Source organism: Oncorhynchus kisutch, linkage group LG2 (genome assembly GCF_002021735.2).
Source record: "Oncorhynchus kisutch isolate 150728-3 linkage group LG2, Okis_V2, whole genome shotgun sequence".
In the NCBI taxonomy this organism is placed as follows: Eukaryota; Metazoa; Chordata; class Actinopteri; order Salmoniformes; family Salmonidae; genus Oncorhynchus; species Oncorhynchus kisutch.
In genome coordinates this window covers 58,013,010-58,031,420 of record NC_034175.2, presented here as the reverse complement: position 1 = coordinate 58,031,420, position 18,411 = coordinate 58,013,010, and the positions used below count along the sequence as shown (strand labels likewise).

Genomic DNA, 18,411 nt, shown 5'->3' with positions numbered 1-18,411 from the left:
ATCATATTCTGGAATTTTCCAAGTTGTTTAAAGGCACAGTCGAATTTAGTGTATCTTAACCTCTGTGTATGTTAACAATTGTTGGAAAAATTACTTGTCATGCACAAAGGAGATGTCCTAACTGACTTGCCAAAACTATAGTTTGTTAACAAGAAATTTGTGGAGTGGTTGAAAAACAAGTTTTAATGACTCCAACCTAAGTGTATGTAAACTTCTGACTTCAACTGTAGTGGGAAGCCTTCCTTGAAGAGTGGAGGTTGTTATAGCAGCAAGGGGGAGAGGGCAACTCCATTTTAATGCCCATGATTTTGGAATGAGACGTTCGACGAGCAGGTGTCCACATACTTTTGGTCATGTAGTGGGTGAGTTTGCGTTCTTGTGTGAGCATGTGTTTGTCCTGGACACACATTGGAATTCTGACCTTTTAAACAAAACAGCCCTCCCTCCTCCTCCTCCTCCTGCCCCTCTCTCTCCTTTCATTTTGTTAAGTCTGACTAATAACAACAGGCTGTTTGGAGAGACAACTCCCTGGTTGTCATTGAAAAAAACCTAATTTACCCATTAAGTCTGGTGACATAAACGTGGGCTTGAGTTTGTGTGTGACCAGGAGTAACAGGCTGCCCTGTAGCTCTGAGATGGAGAGAGATGCCCTAATTTGAACTAATTCTCTCCTCCCTGCACACACATACATACTGTACACAGAGTCTCTCACATACCTTTCACTATGGCTGCAAGTTTCAATTTAAACAGTTTTTGAACCTGGTGTTCCTTGGCAGGGTTTGTGCAATATTGGCTCTGATTGGGCTACTCACTCACTCACTCACTCACTCACGTGACTATACAGCGTGCATCTCTGTTGGTACAGTATGTGTTAATTCAGGACACATGGGAGGGCGCTTCTCCCTGTTTCTCAACACAGCATCTAGATTGTCCTGCTTTTCCTTCTTCGCCTGAAGCGATGGTGTGCAGAGACGGACCAACAAACACCAGGGGTGACTGTGGGAACTGACCTGAGAATCCATATGTGTGTGTGAGGGAATGTGTGTGATCTCAGCTCACTCTTTTCCCCCACCCTGATATCCAAACCCTGAATACAGCCTCTAGCTGGGTGTGTTGTGTCAGAGAGAAACTATTATTTCTGTACGATGGGTGATGGATGTGCTTCAGCTGTGGTGTGGCTGCTGACAAAACCTTGCCAAGAGGGTTCTACATTGTGACTTTACTCAATGACCTGTTCTTTCCCTTTATTAGAAAAGAGAAAAGGGATACTCAAGATAACTCTCGCCCCCTTTCTCACCTCTCTCAGCAACATGGCCAATGCCCTGGCCAATGCGATGTGTGAGCGCTGTAAGAGTGGCTTTGCCCCGGCGGAGAAGATCGTCAATAGCAACGGGGAGCTGTACCATGAGGGATGCTTCGTCTGTGCTCAGTGCTTCCAACAGTTCCCCGAAGGTCTCTTCTATGAGGTGACATTCTCTTACATTACCCCTGTCACCCTCTTTCCTTCTCTCCCTCTCACCATCATACCCTCTCTCCATTCTCTCCCTCTCACCATCATACCCTCTCTCCATTCTCTCCCTCTCACCATCATACCCTCTCTCCCTTCTCTCCCTCTCACCATCATACCCTCTCTCCCTTCTCTCCCTCTCACCATCATACCCTCTCTCCCTTCTCTCCCTTCTCTCCCTCTCACCATCATACCCTCTCTCCCTTCTCTCCCTCTCACCATCATACCCTCTCTCCCTTCTCTCCCTCTCACCATCATACCCTCTCCCTTCTCTCCCTCTCACCATCATACCCTCTCTCCCTTCTCTCCCTCTCACCATCATACCCTCTCTCCCTTCTCTCCCTCTCACCATCATACCCTCTCTCCCTTCTCTCCCTCTCACCATCATACCCTCTCTCCTTCTCTCCCTCTCACCATCATACCCTCTCTCCCTTCTCTCCCTCTCACCATCATACCCTCTCTCCCTTCTCTCCCTCTCACCATCATACCCTCTCTCCCTTCTCTCCCTCTCACCATCATACCCTCTCTCCCTTCTCTCCCTCTCACCATCATACCCTCTCTCCCTTCTCTCCCTCTCACCATCATACCCTCTCTCCCTTCTCTCCCTCTCACCATCATACCCTCTCTCCCTTCTCTCCCTCTCACCATCATACCCTCTCTCCCTTCTCTCCCTCTCACCATCATACCCTCTCTCCCTTCTCTCCCTCTCACCATCATACCCTCTCTCCCTTCTCTCCCTCTCACCATCATACCCTCTCTCCCTTCTCTCCCTCTCACCATCATACCCTCTCTCCCTTCTCTCCCTCTCACCATCATACCCTCTCTCCCTTCTCTCCCTCTCACCATCATACCCTCTCTCCCTTCTCTCCCTCTCACCATCATACCCTCTCTCCCTTCTCTCCCTCTCACCATCATACCCTCTCTCCCTTCTCTCCCTCTCACCATCATACCCTCTCTCCCTTCTCTCCCTCTCACCATCATACCCTCTCTCCCTTCTCTCCCTCTCACCATCATACCTTCTCTCCCTTCTCTCCCTCTCACCATCATACCTTCTCTCCCTCTCACCATCATACCTTCTCTCCCTCTCACATCATACCCTCTCTCCCTCTCACATCATACCCTCTCTCCCTTCTCTCCCTCTCACCATCATACCCTCTCTCCCTTCTCTCCCCTCTCACCATCATACCCTCTCTCCCTTCTCTCCCTCTCACCATCATACCCTCTCTCCCTTCTCTCCCACTCACCATCATACCCTCTCTCCCTTCTCTCCCTCTCACCATCATACCCTCTCTCCCTTCTCTCCCTCTCACCATCATACCCTCTCTCCCTTCTCTCCCTCTCACCATCATACCCTCTCTCCCTTCTCTCCCTCTCACCATCATACCCTCTCTCCCTTCTCTCCCTCTCACCATCATACCCTCTCTCCCTTCTCTCCCTCTCACCATCATACCCTCTCTCCCTTCTCTCCCTCTCACCATCATACCCTCTCTCCCTTCTCTCCTCTCACCATCATACCCTCTCTCCCTCTCACCATCATACCCTCTCTCCCTTCTCTCCCTCTCACCATCATACCCTCTCTCCCTTCTCTCCCTCTCACCATCATACCCTCTCTCCCTTCTCTCCCTCTCACCATCATACCCTCTCTCCCTTCTCTCCCTCTCACCATCATACCCTCTCTCCCTTCTCTCCCTCTCACCATCATACCTTCTCTCCCTCTCACCATCATACCTTCTCTCCCTCTCTCCCTCTCACCATCATACCCTCTCTCCCTTTTCTCCCTCTCACCATCATTCCCTCTCTCCCTCTCAACATCATTCCCTCTCTCCCTCTCAACATCATTCCCTCTCTCCCTCTCAACATCATACCCTCTCTCCCTCTCAACATCATACCCTCTCTCCCTCTCAACATCATACCCTCTCTCCCTTCTCTCCCTCTCACCATCATACCTTCTCTCCCTCTCACCATCATACCCTCTCTCCCTCTCACCATCATACCCTCTCTCCCTCTCACCATCATACCCTCTCTCCCTCTCACCATCATACCCTCTCTCCCTTCTCTCCCTCTCACCATCATACCCTCTCTCCCTCTCACCATCATACCCTCTCTCCCTCTCACCATCATACCCTCTCTCCCTTCTCTCCCTCTCACCATCATACCCTCTCTCCCTCTTACCATCATACCCTCTTTCCCTCTTACCATCATACCCTCTTTCCCTCTTACCATCATACCCTCTTTCCCTTCTCTCCCTCTCACCATCACACCCTCTTTCCCTTCTCTCCCTCTCACCATCACACCCTCTTTCCCTTCTCTCCCTCTCACCATCACCCTTCTCACCATCATACCCTCACCCTTCTCACCATCATACCCTCACCCTTCTCACCCTTCTCACCATCATACCCTCACCCTTCTCTCCCTCTCACCCTTCTCTCCCTCTCACCATCATACCCTCTTTCCCTCTTACCATCATACCCTCTTTCCCTCTTACCATCATACCCTCTTTCCCTTCTCTCCCTCTCACCATCACACCCTCTTTCCCTTCTCTCCCTCTCACCATCACACCCTCTTTCCCTTCTCTCCCTCTCACCATCACACCCTCTTTCCCTTCTCTCCCTCTCACCATCACCCTTCTCACCATCATACCCTCACCCTTCTCACCATCATACCCTCACCATCATACCCTCACCCTTCTCACCCTTCTCACCATCATACCCTCACCCTTCTCTCCCTCTCACCCTTCTCTCCCTCTCACCATCATACCCTCGCTTCATCTCACCATCATACCCTCTCACCATCATGGGGTGGCAGCGTAGCCTAGTGGTTAGAGCATTGGACTAGTAACCGAAAGGTTGCAAGTTCAAATCCCCGAGCTGACAAGGTACAAAATCTGTCGTTCTGCCCCTGAACAGGCAGTTAACCCACTGTTCCTAGGCCGTCATTGAAAATAAGAATTTGTTCTTAACTGACTTGCCTAGTTAAATAAAGGTAAAATAAAAAATCATACTGTCTCTGCCCTCTCACCATCAGCCCCTCTCTTCTTCTCTACCTCTCACCCATCCCATCATATACATTGCCCAGCCTGAAATAAACCAATTATTGCATTAGCCTCCCTCCTGTCACAAATTCGATATTAGGTATAGTGTATTAGCTGGATTGAACTCATAGCACTCCGCCCAATGCATTACTGGCCCATTAGAGGCTTGTCTGGCTGGTCAGTGGCCAGCAGAATAGACAGGAGGCCAGACACATCCAGCTGACCCTAGGGATCCCAGAGCTCTTCCCTGAAAGGGAGATCAAAGCCACACACAGATCTGTAGAGGTACAGGTGTATCTATGCCTACTGTATGTTCTAATCAATGACTGGTTCTGATGCTTATGTTCTGTATTGATTGATCCAGAAATACATAGACTGTGACTACTAAAATAAGATATTTTCTGACTGTAAGATAACAGTTGCCTTCCCGGCAGGCCATCCAGACTACACCTAAACTACACTGCTCAAAAAAAGAAAGGGAACACTTAAACAACACAATGTAACTCCAAGTCAATCACACTTCTGTGAAATCAAACTGTCCACTTAGGAAGCAACACTGATTTACAATAAATGTCACATGCTGTAGTGCAAATGGAATAGACAACAGGTGGAAATTATAGGCAATTAGCAAGACACCCCCAATAAAGGAGTGGTTCTGCAGGTGGTACCACAGACCACTTCTCAGTTCCTATGCTTCCTGGCTGATGTTTTGGTCACTTTTGAATGCTGGCGGTGCTTTCACTCTAGTGGTAGCATGAGACGGAGTCTACAATCCACACAAGTGGCTCAGGTAGTGCAGCTCATCCAGGATGGCACATCAATGCGAGCTGTAACAAGAAGGTTTGCTGTGTCTGTCAGCGTAGTGTCCAGAGCATGGAGGCGCTACCAGGAGACAGGCCAGTACATCAGGAGACGTTTAGGAGGCCGTAGGAGGGCAATAACCCAGCAGCAGGACCGCTACCTCCACCTTTGTGCAAGGAGTAGCACTGCCAGAGCCCTGCAAAATTACCTCCAGCAGGCCACAAATGTGCATGTGTCTGCTCAAATGGTCAGAAACAGACTCCATGACGGTGGTATGAGGGCCCGACGTCCACAGGTGGGGGTTGTGCTTTTACAGCCCAACACCGTGCAGGGCGTTTGGCATTTGCCAGAGAACACCAAGATTGGCAAATTTGCCACTGGTGCCCTGTGCTCTTCACAGATGAAAGCAGGTTCACACTGAGCACGTGACAGACGGGACAGAGTGTGGAGACGCCGTGGAGAACGTTCTGCTGCCTGCAACATCCTCCCGCATGACCGGTTTGGGGTGGGTCAGTCATGGTGTAAAGCCCTCCATGTGCTTGCCAGAGGTAGCCTGACTGCCATTAGGTACCGAGATGAGATCCTCAGACCCCTTGTGAGACCATAAGCTGGTGCGGTTGGCCCTGGGTTCCTCCTAATGCAAGACAATGCTAGACCTCATGTGGCTGGAGTGTGTCAGCAGTTCCTGCAAGAGGAAGGCATTGATGATATGGACTGGCCCGCCCGTTCCCCAGACCTGAATCCAATTGAGCACATCTGGGACATCATGTCTCGCTCCATCCACCAACGCCACGTTGCACCACAGACTGTCCAGGAGTTGGCGGATGCTTTAGTCCAGGTCTGGGAGGAGATCCCTCAGGAGACCATCCACCACCTCATTAGGAGCATGCCCAGGCATTGTAGGGAGCTCATACAGGCACGTGGAGGCCACACACACTACTGAGCCTCATTTTGACTTGTTTTAAGGACATTACATCAAAGTTGGATCAGCCTGTAGTGTGGTTTTCCACTTTAATTTTGAGTGTGACTCCAAATCCAGACCTCCATGGGTTGATAAATTTGATTTCCATTGATCATTTTTGTGTGATTTTGTTGTCAGCACATTCAACTATGTAAAGAAAAAAGTCTTTAATAAGAATATTTCATTCATTCAGATCTAGGATGTGTTATTTTAGTGTTCCCTTTATTTTTTTGAGCAGTGTATATTGAACCTAACTTTTTTCTTGCAGTTTGAGGGCAGGAAGTACTGCGAGCACGACTTCCAGATGTTGTTTGCTCCCTGCTGCCACCAATGTGGTGAGTACAGGAACTGCACCTACACAGCAGCATTCCATTAGATTATGTAGTCACATGCACAGGGCTGCAGATGTAGTTGCAGTGTACAGTGAAATTCTTAAGCTCCAACAGTGCAGGTGTGAATGAAACAAAATAATATACAGTGGGGCAAAAAAGTATTTAGTCAGCCACCAATTGTGCAAGTTCTCCCACTTAAAAAGATGAGGCCTGTAACTTTCATCATAGGTACACTTCAACTATGGCAGACAAAATGAGGGGGAAAAATCCAGAAAATCACATTGTAGGATTTTTAATGAATTTATTTGCAAATTATGGTGGAAAATAAGTATTTGGTCACCTACAAACAAGCAAGATTTCTGGCTCTCACAGACCTGTAACTTCTTCTTTAAGAGGCTCCTCTGTCCTCCACTCGTTACCTGTATTAATAGCACCTGTTTGAACTTGTTATCAGTATAAAAGACACCTGTCCACAACCTCAAACATTCACACTCCAAACTCCACTATGGCCAAGACCAAAGAGCTGTCGAAGGACACCAGAAACACAATTGTAGACCTGCACCAGGCTGGGAAGACTGAATCTGCAATAGGTAAGCAGCTTGGTTTGAAGAAATCAACTGTGGGAGCAATTATTAGGAAATGGAAGACATACAAGACCACTGATAATCTCCCTCGATCTGGGGCTCCACGCAAGATCTCACCCCGTGGGGTCAAAATGATCACAAGAACGGTGAGCAAAAATCCCAGAACCACACGGGGGGACCTAGTGAATGACCTGCAGAGAGCTGGGACCAAAGTAACAAAGCCTACCATCAGTAACACACTACGCCGCCAGGGACTCAAATCCTGCAGTGCCAGACGTGTCCCCCTGCTTAAGCCAGTACATGTCCAGGCCCGTCTGAAGTTTGCTAGAGAGCATTTGGATGATCCAGAAGAAGATTGGGAGAATGTCATATGGTCAGATGAAACCAAAATATAACTTTTTGGTAAAAACTCAACTCGTTGTGTTTGGAGGACAAAGAATGCTGAGTTGCATCCAAAGAACACCATACCTACTGTGAAGCATGGGGGTGGAAACATCATGCTTTGGGGCTGTTTTTCTTCAAAGGGACCAGGACTACTGATCCGTGTAAAGGAAAGAATGAATGGGGCCATGTGTCATGAGATTTTGAGTGAAAACCTCCTTCCATCAGCAAGGGCATTGAAGATGAAACGTGGCTGGGTCTTTCAGCATGAGAATGATCCCAAACACACCGCCCAGGCAACGAAGGAGTGGCTTCGTAAGAAGCATTTCAAGGTCCTGGAGTGGCCTAGCCAGTCTCTAGATCTCAACCCCATAGAACATTTTTGGAGGGAGTTGATAGTCTGTGTTGCCCAGCAACAGCCCCAAAACATCACTGCTCTAGAGGAGATCTGCATGGAGGAATGGGTCAAAATACCAGCAACAGTGTGTGAAAACCTTGTGAAGACTTAGAGAAAACATTTGACCTCTGTCATTGCCAACAAAGGGTATATAACAAAGTATTGAGAAACTTTTGTTATTGACCAAATACTTATTTTCCACCATAATTTGCAAATAAATAAATTAAAAATCCTACAATGTGATTTTCTGGATTTTTTTCTTCTCATTTTGTCTGTCATAGTTGAAGTGTACCTATGATGAAAATTACAGGCCTCTCATCTTTTTAAGTGGGAGAATTTGCACAATTGGTGGCTGACTAAATACTTTTTTCCCCCACTGTGTATATACTACCATTCAAAAGTTTGAGGTCACTTAGAAATGTCCTTGTTTTTGAAAGAAAAGCTATTTTTTTGTCAATTTAAAATCATATAAAATTTATCAGAAATACAGTGTAGACATTGTTAATGTTGTTAATGACTATTGTAGCTTGAAACGGCAGTGTTTTTATGGAATATCTACATAGGCGTACAGAGGTCCATTATCAGCAACCATCACTCCTGTGTTCCAATGGCACGTTGTGTTAGCTAATCCAAGTCGATCATTTTAAAAGGCTAATTGATCATTAGAAAACCCTTTTGCAATTATGTTAGCACAGCTGAAAACTGTTGTCCTGATTAAAGAAGCAATAAAACGGGCCGCCTTTAGACTAGTTGAGACCCCGGTGCACAACTGAGAAAGAGGACAAGTAAATTAGTGTCGAGTTTGAGAAACAGACACCTCACAGGTCCTCAACTGGCAGCTTCATTAAATAGTACCCGCAAAACACCAGTCTCGGCGTCAACAGTGAAGAGGTGACTCTGGGATGCTGGCCTTCTAGGCAGAGTTGCAAAGAAAAAGTGTGTGTGTGTGTGTGTGTGTGTGTGTGTGTGTGTGAGATATGTATTACACACGTTTGTGTTGTGTGAAGGTCATGTTTGGTCTCCTTTTTAACCCTGCTTCCCTCACCTTGAGCTCTAGACACAACTGTGTAGACTACAGCCAGTTGTTTTTCTCTCTAAATGAACTAAGGCCGGGACGGTACCAGTATCGCAATATTTTTTTTACTTGGCAAAAATGACAACCCAAAGCAGACCAAAATTTTGGGTCATTTTAAAAGCCTGCTGTATGTAAAATAGTGTGGTGCTTTAGCTTGGGGTAAAAATGGTTTGTTTCCAACATTAGGGCTGTTTTCCTAAATACATTTTCCACCATACTAACGTTTATTGCGATACTGGTATTGTCCCGGCCCTAACATTAACAGGTGGATATGTGTGTGCACGGGGGATGTTATAGTGTTGCCAGTGTGTTGTCCCTGACTTCCTTCTTCCTCCTCGACCCAGGGGAGTTTATCATTGGTCGTGTGATCAAGGCGATGAACAACAGTTGGCACCCTGACTGTTTCTGCTGTGACCTCTGCCAGGCCGTGCTGGCTGACGTGGGCTTCGTCAAGAATGCCGGCAGGTCAGTCCAGAGACTTGGGCTGGATCATTGATCAGCCATTACTGATCTAACACCAGGGGACAGCAACCTTCCCACTTCATAGTTTTTAGAAACCAAGGAGAAATCCCTAACACTGTTTACACCCCACAATAGTTTTAATGTAGCCAGTAGCGGTGCATGGGTGTAATCACTGGGGAATCGCCCAGTGTATATAGCCCAGTGTATATAGCCCAGTGTATATAGCCCAGTGTATATAGCCCAGTGTATATAGCCCAGTGTATATAGCCCAGTGTATATAGCCCAGTGTATATAGCCCAGTGTATATAGCCCGGTGTATATAGCCCAGTGTATATAGCCCAGTGTATATAGCCCAGTGTATATAGCCCAGTGTATATAGCCCAGTGTATATAGCCCAGTGTATATAGCCCAGTGTATATAGCCTCGTTATTGTGTTACTTTTTTTTTGCTTTAGTTTATTTTGTGAATATTTTCTTAACTCTCTTACTTGAACTGCATTGTTGGTTAAGGGCTTGTAAATAAACATTTCACGGTAAGGTCTACCTACACCTGTTGTATGTGGTGCATGTGGGTTGGATTTGAAATGCTTGCTGGCTTCCCTTGCATTCAGTGCTTTGGGCGGCAACAATGTCATACTCTTTTGGACCAGACAGCATCAGATAGATGACCTACACATACAGAAACAGACGTGCGCTGTTTCGCTCGCTCAGATGCCTTCTCTGGTCAGATACATTGTCTCTTATGAAATGAAGGATAATTTTGAAACACAGAGAGACAAAAAAAACAAAAACACATTTTTTTGGTACATTTTTTGAGGAAGCCTGGCTTCCCTTGATATCCATGAATACACGCCACTGAATGTAGCAACATAATTTCTCCCTCTGGGTCAGGCTGATCTCATTCTTTATTATCATGTATCTCTCTCCCTCAGACACCTGTGTCGCCCGTGTCATAACCGTGAGAAGGCCCGTGGTCTGGGGAAGTACATCTGTCAGAAGTGCCACGCCATCATCGAGGAGCAGCCCCTGCTGTTCAAGAACGACCCCTACCACCCCGACCACTTCAACTGCAACAACTGCGGGTACACATGCAAACAATATAGAAACAACCAGTAGTGAAAAAATTACCCAATTGTCATACTTGAGTAAAAGTAAAGATAACTTCATAGAAAATGACTCAAGTAAAAGTGAAAGTCACCCAGTAAAATACTACTTGAGTCTAAAAGTATTTGGTTTTAAATCTACTTAAGTATGAAAAGTAAATGTAATAGCTCAAATATACTTATAAATGATTTCAAATTCCTTTTATTAATCAAGCCAGACAGCACTATTCTTTTTTCTTTTTTAATTTACGGCCAGTGGCACACTCCAACACTCTGACATCCATTTAGGGACGTTCTCTTGATAAGTGCGTGAATTGGACCATTTTCCTGTCATGCTAAGCATTCAAAATGTAATTGGGTGTCAGCAAAAAATGTCTGAAGTAAAAAGCACATTATTTTATTTAGGAATGTAGTAAAGTAAAAGTTGTCAAATACTTAAGTACTTTACACCACTTGAAACAACTCTGCAAACTTTATATACAACCACTACACAACCAAAACACAATATTTATACAACCTGCATACAAGCTAAATCACCACACTAACTTAACACACCTGCTACAGAAACCTAGTGGTCTGTATATAACCACTAACTTATCTTTACTCAACTTCTACACAACCTAGTATAAACACAACTTCTACACTAACGTCTATGCAACCTATACACGTACTGTAGCCTGTCAGTGGTAGAAACTCAAGAGCTGTTATAGACAGGGTTTGTTCTCTGTAGCAGGGTGGGACTCCTCCGGGTTGGGTTCACTAGTGTTTACCCTTGTAAAGTCAGCCAAAGGGGAGACGAAAGGGAGGAAGAGCAGGGAGGGAGGAAGAGGGCAGGGAGAGAGGGAGGAAGAGAGCAGAGGGAGGAAGAGCAGAGAGGGAGGGAGTGAGTGACGATAGAAGAATGATTATCTGAGTAGCTCTTTTAGATGGCAGTTGAGAGGCAACTCCAATCTAACCAAACCTTTCCTGTAAGACTGTCTGTTCTTAAACAAACCTACAGCTGTCAGCCTGTCCCATGCTTGAGGCAGAGGTTGTGATAATGAGTATTCAGTCAGGAAGTCAGTGCAGGCGACTCATTCCCCTATCACTGCCACTGGGTTTGTGTTTTGAATACAGTGCACTTACTATCCCCTAATAAGGTAGGACTCACCAAGACCAGAAAGCACACTGTTGGCAGGATGCTAAACAAAAGAAGTATAGTCAGCATCACACACACACACACGCATGCACAAACAGACACCAGGGAACACCAGATTAGGCAAGGAGCTGGCTCCGTGATGACTCATACTAACACATTGAATATCACAAATTGAGAAGAGAGGTGTGGTCAGCAGCATTCCACTGTTACAATTCTTCACTACTCCGTTACTCAGGGGCTGCAATATCTACTGGTTTTAGATTTTATCACTTGCTTTTAGTCTTAATTTGAGCTATTCTACCTGGGTAACCTGGTGTCTCAGGTCACTAACATTAATTGATTGATCACTGTCAGTATTCAAAACGGAACTAGCTAAAACAATATCTTTGTTTTCCAAAACGATGGGAAAGAGTGATGTAGTTAGTGATGATGTAATGGTCCCTCCTCTCCCCTGTAGTAAGGAGCTGACTGCTGATGCCAGGGAGCTGAAGGGAGAGCTGTACTGCCTGCCCTGCCATGACAAGATGGGTGTTCCCATCTGTGGCGCTTGCAGGAGACCCATCGAGGGGCGCGTGGTCAATGCCATGGGCAAGCAGTGGCACGTCGAGGTATGATGACATCACTCCTACAATATGGACCTATTCAGTAGTGATGGGAAGTTCGGCTCTTTATACTGACTCATCTTTTCAACTTGTTATAAGAACAAATCTTTCGACTCAGTTGTAGGTCGGAGCACATCTCTGGAGCCGCAGGACCGCAGGAGTGCGTTTCAATCCTGCTGTAGGAGTCATTGCGGCCAGAAGGTCAAACCAATGCCAATTAAACAAGTTACACTGAAAACGAATCATGGTTTTGAGTCAGTAAAAAGAGTTAAAGAACAAATCGTTCACAAACTGCACATCACTACTGTTCTGAAGGTTGCAATGTTATAGAACAGAACATTTAGATTTAAATGTATTGTATATGATTATAGTATTTTGTAGCCATGATGTGATTATTACAAAGCAGAATACTTTTATATTCTTCGGTATGCCCTGCTTTCTTTCATTGTCTCTGTATAACTATAATTCCTCAGAACATCAAAGTAGAAATGTGTTCAAGGGAGTTTGTATGTGGAATGAATGTTATTCTAGCCTCCTCTGTGGTATTTCTACCCTGCTCTCATATCATCTCTGTGGTCGTGTTTGGACTATCTCAGAACGGAGGACATCCTTCCTCTTTCTTTCCCTCTGACTCTCCTCTATTCATATCTCTGCTGCCTTCTTTCCTCTCTACTTTTCTCCTACTTGTAACGCTCCTCCCTCCCTCCTGCAGCACCATGTGTGTGCTCTGTGTGAACGTCCGTTTCACGGCCACCCGTATTATGAGCGTGGGGACCACGCCTACTGTGAAAAACACTTTAACATGGTGAGGGGTTAGTTAGGAGACCTGTTCTGGCTGCATCCTGTCCTGCTCTGTCTGTGCTCCATTCTGCCCCCTGGTGGAACCCCCCTCACACACACACACACACACACACACACACACACACACACACACACACACACACACACACACACACACACACAAGGCTCCTGTCTGTCTGTCTGTCTGTAGGGGTGAGTGCTTCACTGCTGCTGCCCTCTGAACCCACTAATCTCAGACTAGACTGGTCTGGTCTGACTCTTAATAGGTCTGAACTGAGCTAGACGGAACTGGATTGAACTGACCTGTGCTGGTCTGTCTGTACTAACCTGTTGTGTGGGGCCATTTTGTGTGTGTTTGCAGCATTTTGTGTGTGCTAAGTGTGAGAAACCCTTCCTGGGCCATCGCCACTACGAACGCAAAGGACTGGCCTACTGTGAGACTCACTACAACCAGGTAATGTAGGGGAAGGCTGCACACAGCCCAAGGAAAGAGAAGTCACACAATCACATCTCTACTCAGTAACTTTATCCAATCCAGGCACTGTAGTCTATTTATCTTTGAACTAATCTTTGAATATGAGCCTGAGGAGAATGATTGCATCTTGCTGTATGTAATGTGAATGAGACCTCCAGTCTTGTTTAGTTCTATGGGGCCATCTAGTGGTAGATGTATAAATGTACAGTATTTAGCTCTATATTATTGGTACTGATGCATCAAAATACTGTAGACATTTAAGTAAATTGCATGGTTCTATTGAAAACACAGTAAAGAAATTGTCATTTGTAAACAAGTGATTTGTGAGGCCTTTGACTCCTCCCCTCTTCTACAGCTCTTTGGAGATGTCTGCTACCACTGCAACCGTGTCATTGAGGGTGATGGTAGGATATTATATTTCATCATCTAATATTGTCATATTAAAAATATTGTATGTCATGTTAGTGTATGCATTGCTTGTTATGAAGTGCGTGTTTGTGTTGTGTGTTCCAGTGGTGTCAGCCCTGAACAAGGCATGGTGTGTCAACTGCTTCGCCTGCTCCACCTGCAACACCAAGCTCACCCTAAAGTAAGTCAGGCTGACTGTGTTAACATAGCAAAAACATCCTGTGATCCCACTGTTAAATTCTAAATAACATAGTTAAACTCCAACCAAGTTCATTCATCCACTGGGTCACACAGCTGCATAAGACAAAGACATGTTTCCACCAGCACATATACTCTCCTTTAGGCGGAGTCCCCTGCTTTTCTCTGAACACTATATCTTTGTTGCTAGGCAGGAAGTTAAGGGATGTGGGTAATAAATTGTTCCTTCTCCCTTCATATGACCTGACCTCGGCCCACCAGCTAATCCACAGCTACCCTTATTAATGACAGCAACCATGTGATTGCCTTTTCCCTTACTTAGTAACGTTCCAGGCCCATGGCTCTTATCCAGCCTCCATTGACCCATATACATTCCTCATACATGTAACCATTAACTTCTAGTATAGCAAGTATTACAAACTAGAACCCAACACCACACAGTCTAAAACCAGACAATATTTGAGAGGTTTCTGAAGCGTTAGCACTGTCCTTCTCTGTCTCTCATCTGTCTCTACTATACCTGTTACACTGTACCTGTAGCTTTTCCATCTACCGGTGTATTCCTATATTCTCTCTGTCCCTCTGTTTCACTTGTCCCTGTTTGTCTGTCCATGTCCTTCCTCTTCCTCTCTCCTCCTCCCTCCTGGTCCTACCAGGGATAAGTTTGTAGAGGTGGATCTGAAGCCTGTGTGTAAACACTGCTACGAGCGCCTGCCAGACGACATGAAGCGCCGTCTTGCCAAACAAGAAAAGAAGAAGAAAATGCCCATGTGTCTGTAAACCCTTGCCCTTCCTTTCTCCTCACTTCTACTTTCCATTCATTGGTTAGTTTTCATCTCCTTTCATTCTCTTTTTCCATGTGTTGTGATTTTACTTTTTATGTTTTCATGTTTCCTATCTGTTTTTCATTTGTCCATTCTGACAAGTCAGTTGAAGGTTTTAGACACAGAGATCAAATATGTGTTAAACACTATCTTTGAATCATGCATTTTTGATTAAATCACTTTCACCATCTCTGTAATTTATCAATTTTAGAGTAAGAACAATCAACAGAAGTAGAGATTAGCTACAGATCATAAATAATTACCGGTACTGGTTGGTAAAATCGCCTAAGCTGTTCTTTGCGTCAGTTCCGGTTTCCCGTGCAATGTTGACCATATTTAGAAACTCTGCAGGAAATGGTTATTCTATATGGCCAGACACACTCTTGGTTTAACGTAATGCTGTAATAATCGGACCAGAAGTTCGATCAGCTGGTCGAGGCTAGAGGCATGTACAGTACGGTAGTGTGTGTTTCCTCAGATCAGTGTAAAGATGAGGCTTTGTTTACCAGTTCCTGGTTGATGGTTAAAACACTAATCCTTTCCTGTCTCTGTACTGGATGTTTGACTTGCTGTCTGACTTTTTTCAGACGCCAATGTGTTTCACATGTGCTCTCCCTGCTAAAGCCTAAACACTGTAGAGTTGAATATGCTCAAATGACCTCTTTCCAGGAGCAAGAGGGAGAGGGGGAAAGAACATGTGGGAGGGGAGGGAGTAGAAGGGGAAGAGGGGGAGCAGGAGAGAAAGTAGTGCTGGAGTGGAGGACTCTTTTTTTAAAATTTCACCTTCACCTCTTGATATAGATCAATGAAAGTCAAAACCCTGCTCATACAGTATCTTTGTCTCTCCCTTACAGGAACAAGTTTGTGGAGTTTGACATGAAGCCGGTGTGTAAGAAGTGTTACGAGAAGTTTCCTCTGGAACTTAAGAAGAGGCTGAAGAAGCTGGCGGAGACAGTGGGCCGGAAGTAGACACCGACAGACCGAGACGGACGGACTGACCCGGACGGACTGACCCGGACGGACGGACTGACCCGGACGGACGGACTGACCCAGACGGACGGACTGACCCAGACGGACGGACTGACCCAGACGGACGGACTGACCCGGACGGACGGACTGACCCGGACGGACGGACTGACCCGGACGGACGGACTGACCGGAAGCCTATAGTCACTAGATGGCCATGCTAGAATGGACAAAAGTGATATCATCAGAATGTTTGAGCAACCACATGAGCTATTTGTTCTTGGTGTAAGGTTAGGGACTAGGGTTATGTTGTTGATAAATTAAATTAGCAGTTTCCTTCAATCTTTTCATGCTTGGCCAAATAGTGACAACCCATGAGCAGAGAGACTGACAGTACACAAAGAAGAGTCCTCGCCAAATCAGTGCCTTTGTCTAAAGACATATTCATATTATATTCATATTTATCCTTGATGCTAATATCATATATTTAATTGTTATTTTAGCTTAAAATTTCACTTCAAAACCCAACTTGTTTATTTAAGTATGCATCAGTGTCCTGGTATTTCATCATAAGAATAAAGAGTATTAATAAGGTTGTTACTGCCAGTGTGCTGGTCTGTTTCTGCCTTAGCCAACTACTTTATCATTGTCATGCCAAACAAGTGGAAACAGACAGACACCTGGGCTATGTTACTGATGCTACTCTCAATCACATTACTGTGCAGCAGAACTGGGTTGAATATACAGTACCAGTCAAGTTTTGACACACCTACTCATTCCAGGGTTTTTCTTTTCTTTTTACTGTTTTCTACATTGTAGAATAATAGTAAAGACATCAACTCTGAAATAACACATGGAATCATGTAGTAACCAAAAAAAGTGTTAAACAAATCAAAATATATTTTATATTTGAGATTCTTCAAAGTAGCCACCCTTTGCCCTGATGGCAGCTTTGCACACACTTGGCATTCTCTCAACCAGCTTCATGAGGAATGCTTTTCCAACAGTCTTAAAGGAGTTGCATGGTAAATTGGAACGATTGGAATTGTGCCAAAAGTGCAAATTCTTGGCACCCTGCATACCGGTAAGCTAAATCAAGAGCATGTCAAGTATTTGAAAGTATCTAATGTATGTACAGTGCTATTTGAGCCAGATCTGCTAGGCAGCTTCTTGAGCGAGAGAGTAGCCTCCATCCCAGCAGTTGAGGTCATATAGAGAAGTCAGATTCGTACCAGAGGTTTGTGTACATTTTTCAGGATGTATTGAAATATTATCCAAAGATAGTACTGAATAAGGTGACACGTGTATGCATATCTCATATAGAGCTTTTTGTGTGTCCACAACATTGTGTGTGGTGTTATATTGTTCTATTCATATTATTTCACAATTGTTACATTTCCTTTGTGCTTTTATCACACATACAGTAAAAATGTAAGACGTTATGTCACTGAAGGGTGTTTTGTAAACTTGGATAACAGATGTTTGTATGTTTTTGACAGTATTTTCAGAATAAACATAACCCACTTTTATCAACAGTAATGGAATCAAATAATATCTGGAAATACTTTTCTCCATTCTTTACATGTCATGCATTACATTGTCTTTTAAAAGGGGGGATAAACATAACAGATACAAACAATTACATTGATTTAGGATCTGCTTGTAACTGCAATGTTAATTGTTCCTTTTACTTTAGATGAAAGCGCATGTATGAGTACTGTAAGATGTGTGAATGTGTGTTTTTCCTAGGTGTAAGCTCAGCTATCCTCTTATGGCAGTGTGACTTCTATCTAGATGCTCATAGGAAGTAGAGAACTGCCGGTTAGAGAGAAAAGCATTCTATCCCTGTAGAAAACATGAATTTAGTTGAGTTTTAGTGTTCCGCTGTGTTAAACTTTACTTGGAAGAAATGTGTTTTGCATAGAGTGATATAATTCCACATCCCACTGCTAAATGGGAATTATTTTAAAACCCTATGTTTTTCCTCTGTTGTACTACAATATAATATGCTATGCTACATTCAAAGCCTTGATTAGTGTTCGCCTTATGCTTCTTACTTTAATTTTTGTTTGTTTCTAGATGTCATCATATTCAACTTATTGACTTATGAATAATAAATAATCCTGCTACATGTTTCTTTGTGCATTTGATGTTTAAAAAAAAATATTTTCTTTAATGTCTGTCTAAAAACGTATACGAAATCAAATATTGACCATCACATGAGATCCTACAGTAATTATATTTATTTAACCTTCAAGTCCGTTGAAGAACACATTCTTATTTACAATGTCGCCTATATCGGCCATATGGGATTCCCAATCACGGCCGGTTGTGATACAGCCTGGATAACTACAGCCTACTAACGC

General features: G+C 44.6%; 1 protein-coding gene across 11 annotated transcripts in view; it reads left to right on the top strand.

Annotated features, from left to right (window-relative positions):
* The window catches only part of LOC109868976 (LIM and senescent cell antigen-like-containing domain protein 1), a 38,729-nt gene extending 20,551 nt beyond the window's left edge, over positions 1–18,178 (top strand). For 4 of the 11 annotated variants that reach the window (XM_031798630.1, XM_031798639.1, XM_031798623.1 and 1 more), the window contains exons 2-11: positions 1,307–1,466; positions 6,569–6,635; positions 9,414–9,534; positions 10,463–10,612; positions 12,229–12,379; positions 13,536–13,628; positions 14,005–14,053; positions 14,163–14,238; positions 14,912–15,079; positions 15,934–16,046. In XM_031798630.1, coding sequence (XP_031654490.1) covers positions 1,307–1,466; positions 6,569–6,635; positions 9,414–9,534; positions 10,463–10,612; positions 12,229–12,379; positions 13,536–13,628; positions 14,005–14,053; positions 14,163–14,238; positions 14,912–15,035 — 991 coding nt within the window. In that variant the 3' untranslated portion in view covers positions 15,036–15,079; positions 15,934–16,046. Of the gene's footprint in view, positions 1–62; positions 363–1,306; positions 1,467–6,568; positions 6,636–9,413; positions 9,535–10,462; positions 10,613–12,228; positions 12,380–13,085; positions 13,288–13,535; positions 13,629–14,004; positions 14,054–14,162; positions 14,239–14,911; positions 15,080–15,933 lie in introns of those variants that run through there. The other 7 variants (XM_031798634.1, XM_031798646.1, XM_031798627.1 and 4 more) reach the window with 4 other exon arrangements.
* The last annotated feature ends 233 nt before the right edge of the window (positions 18,179–18,411 follow it).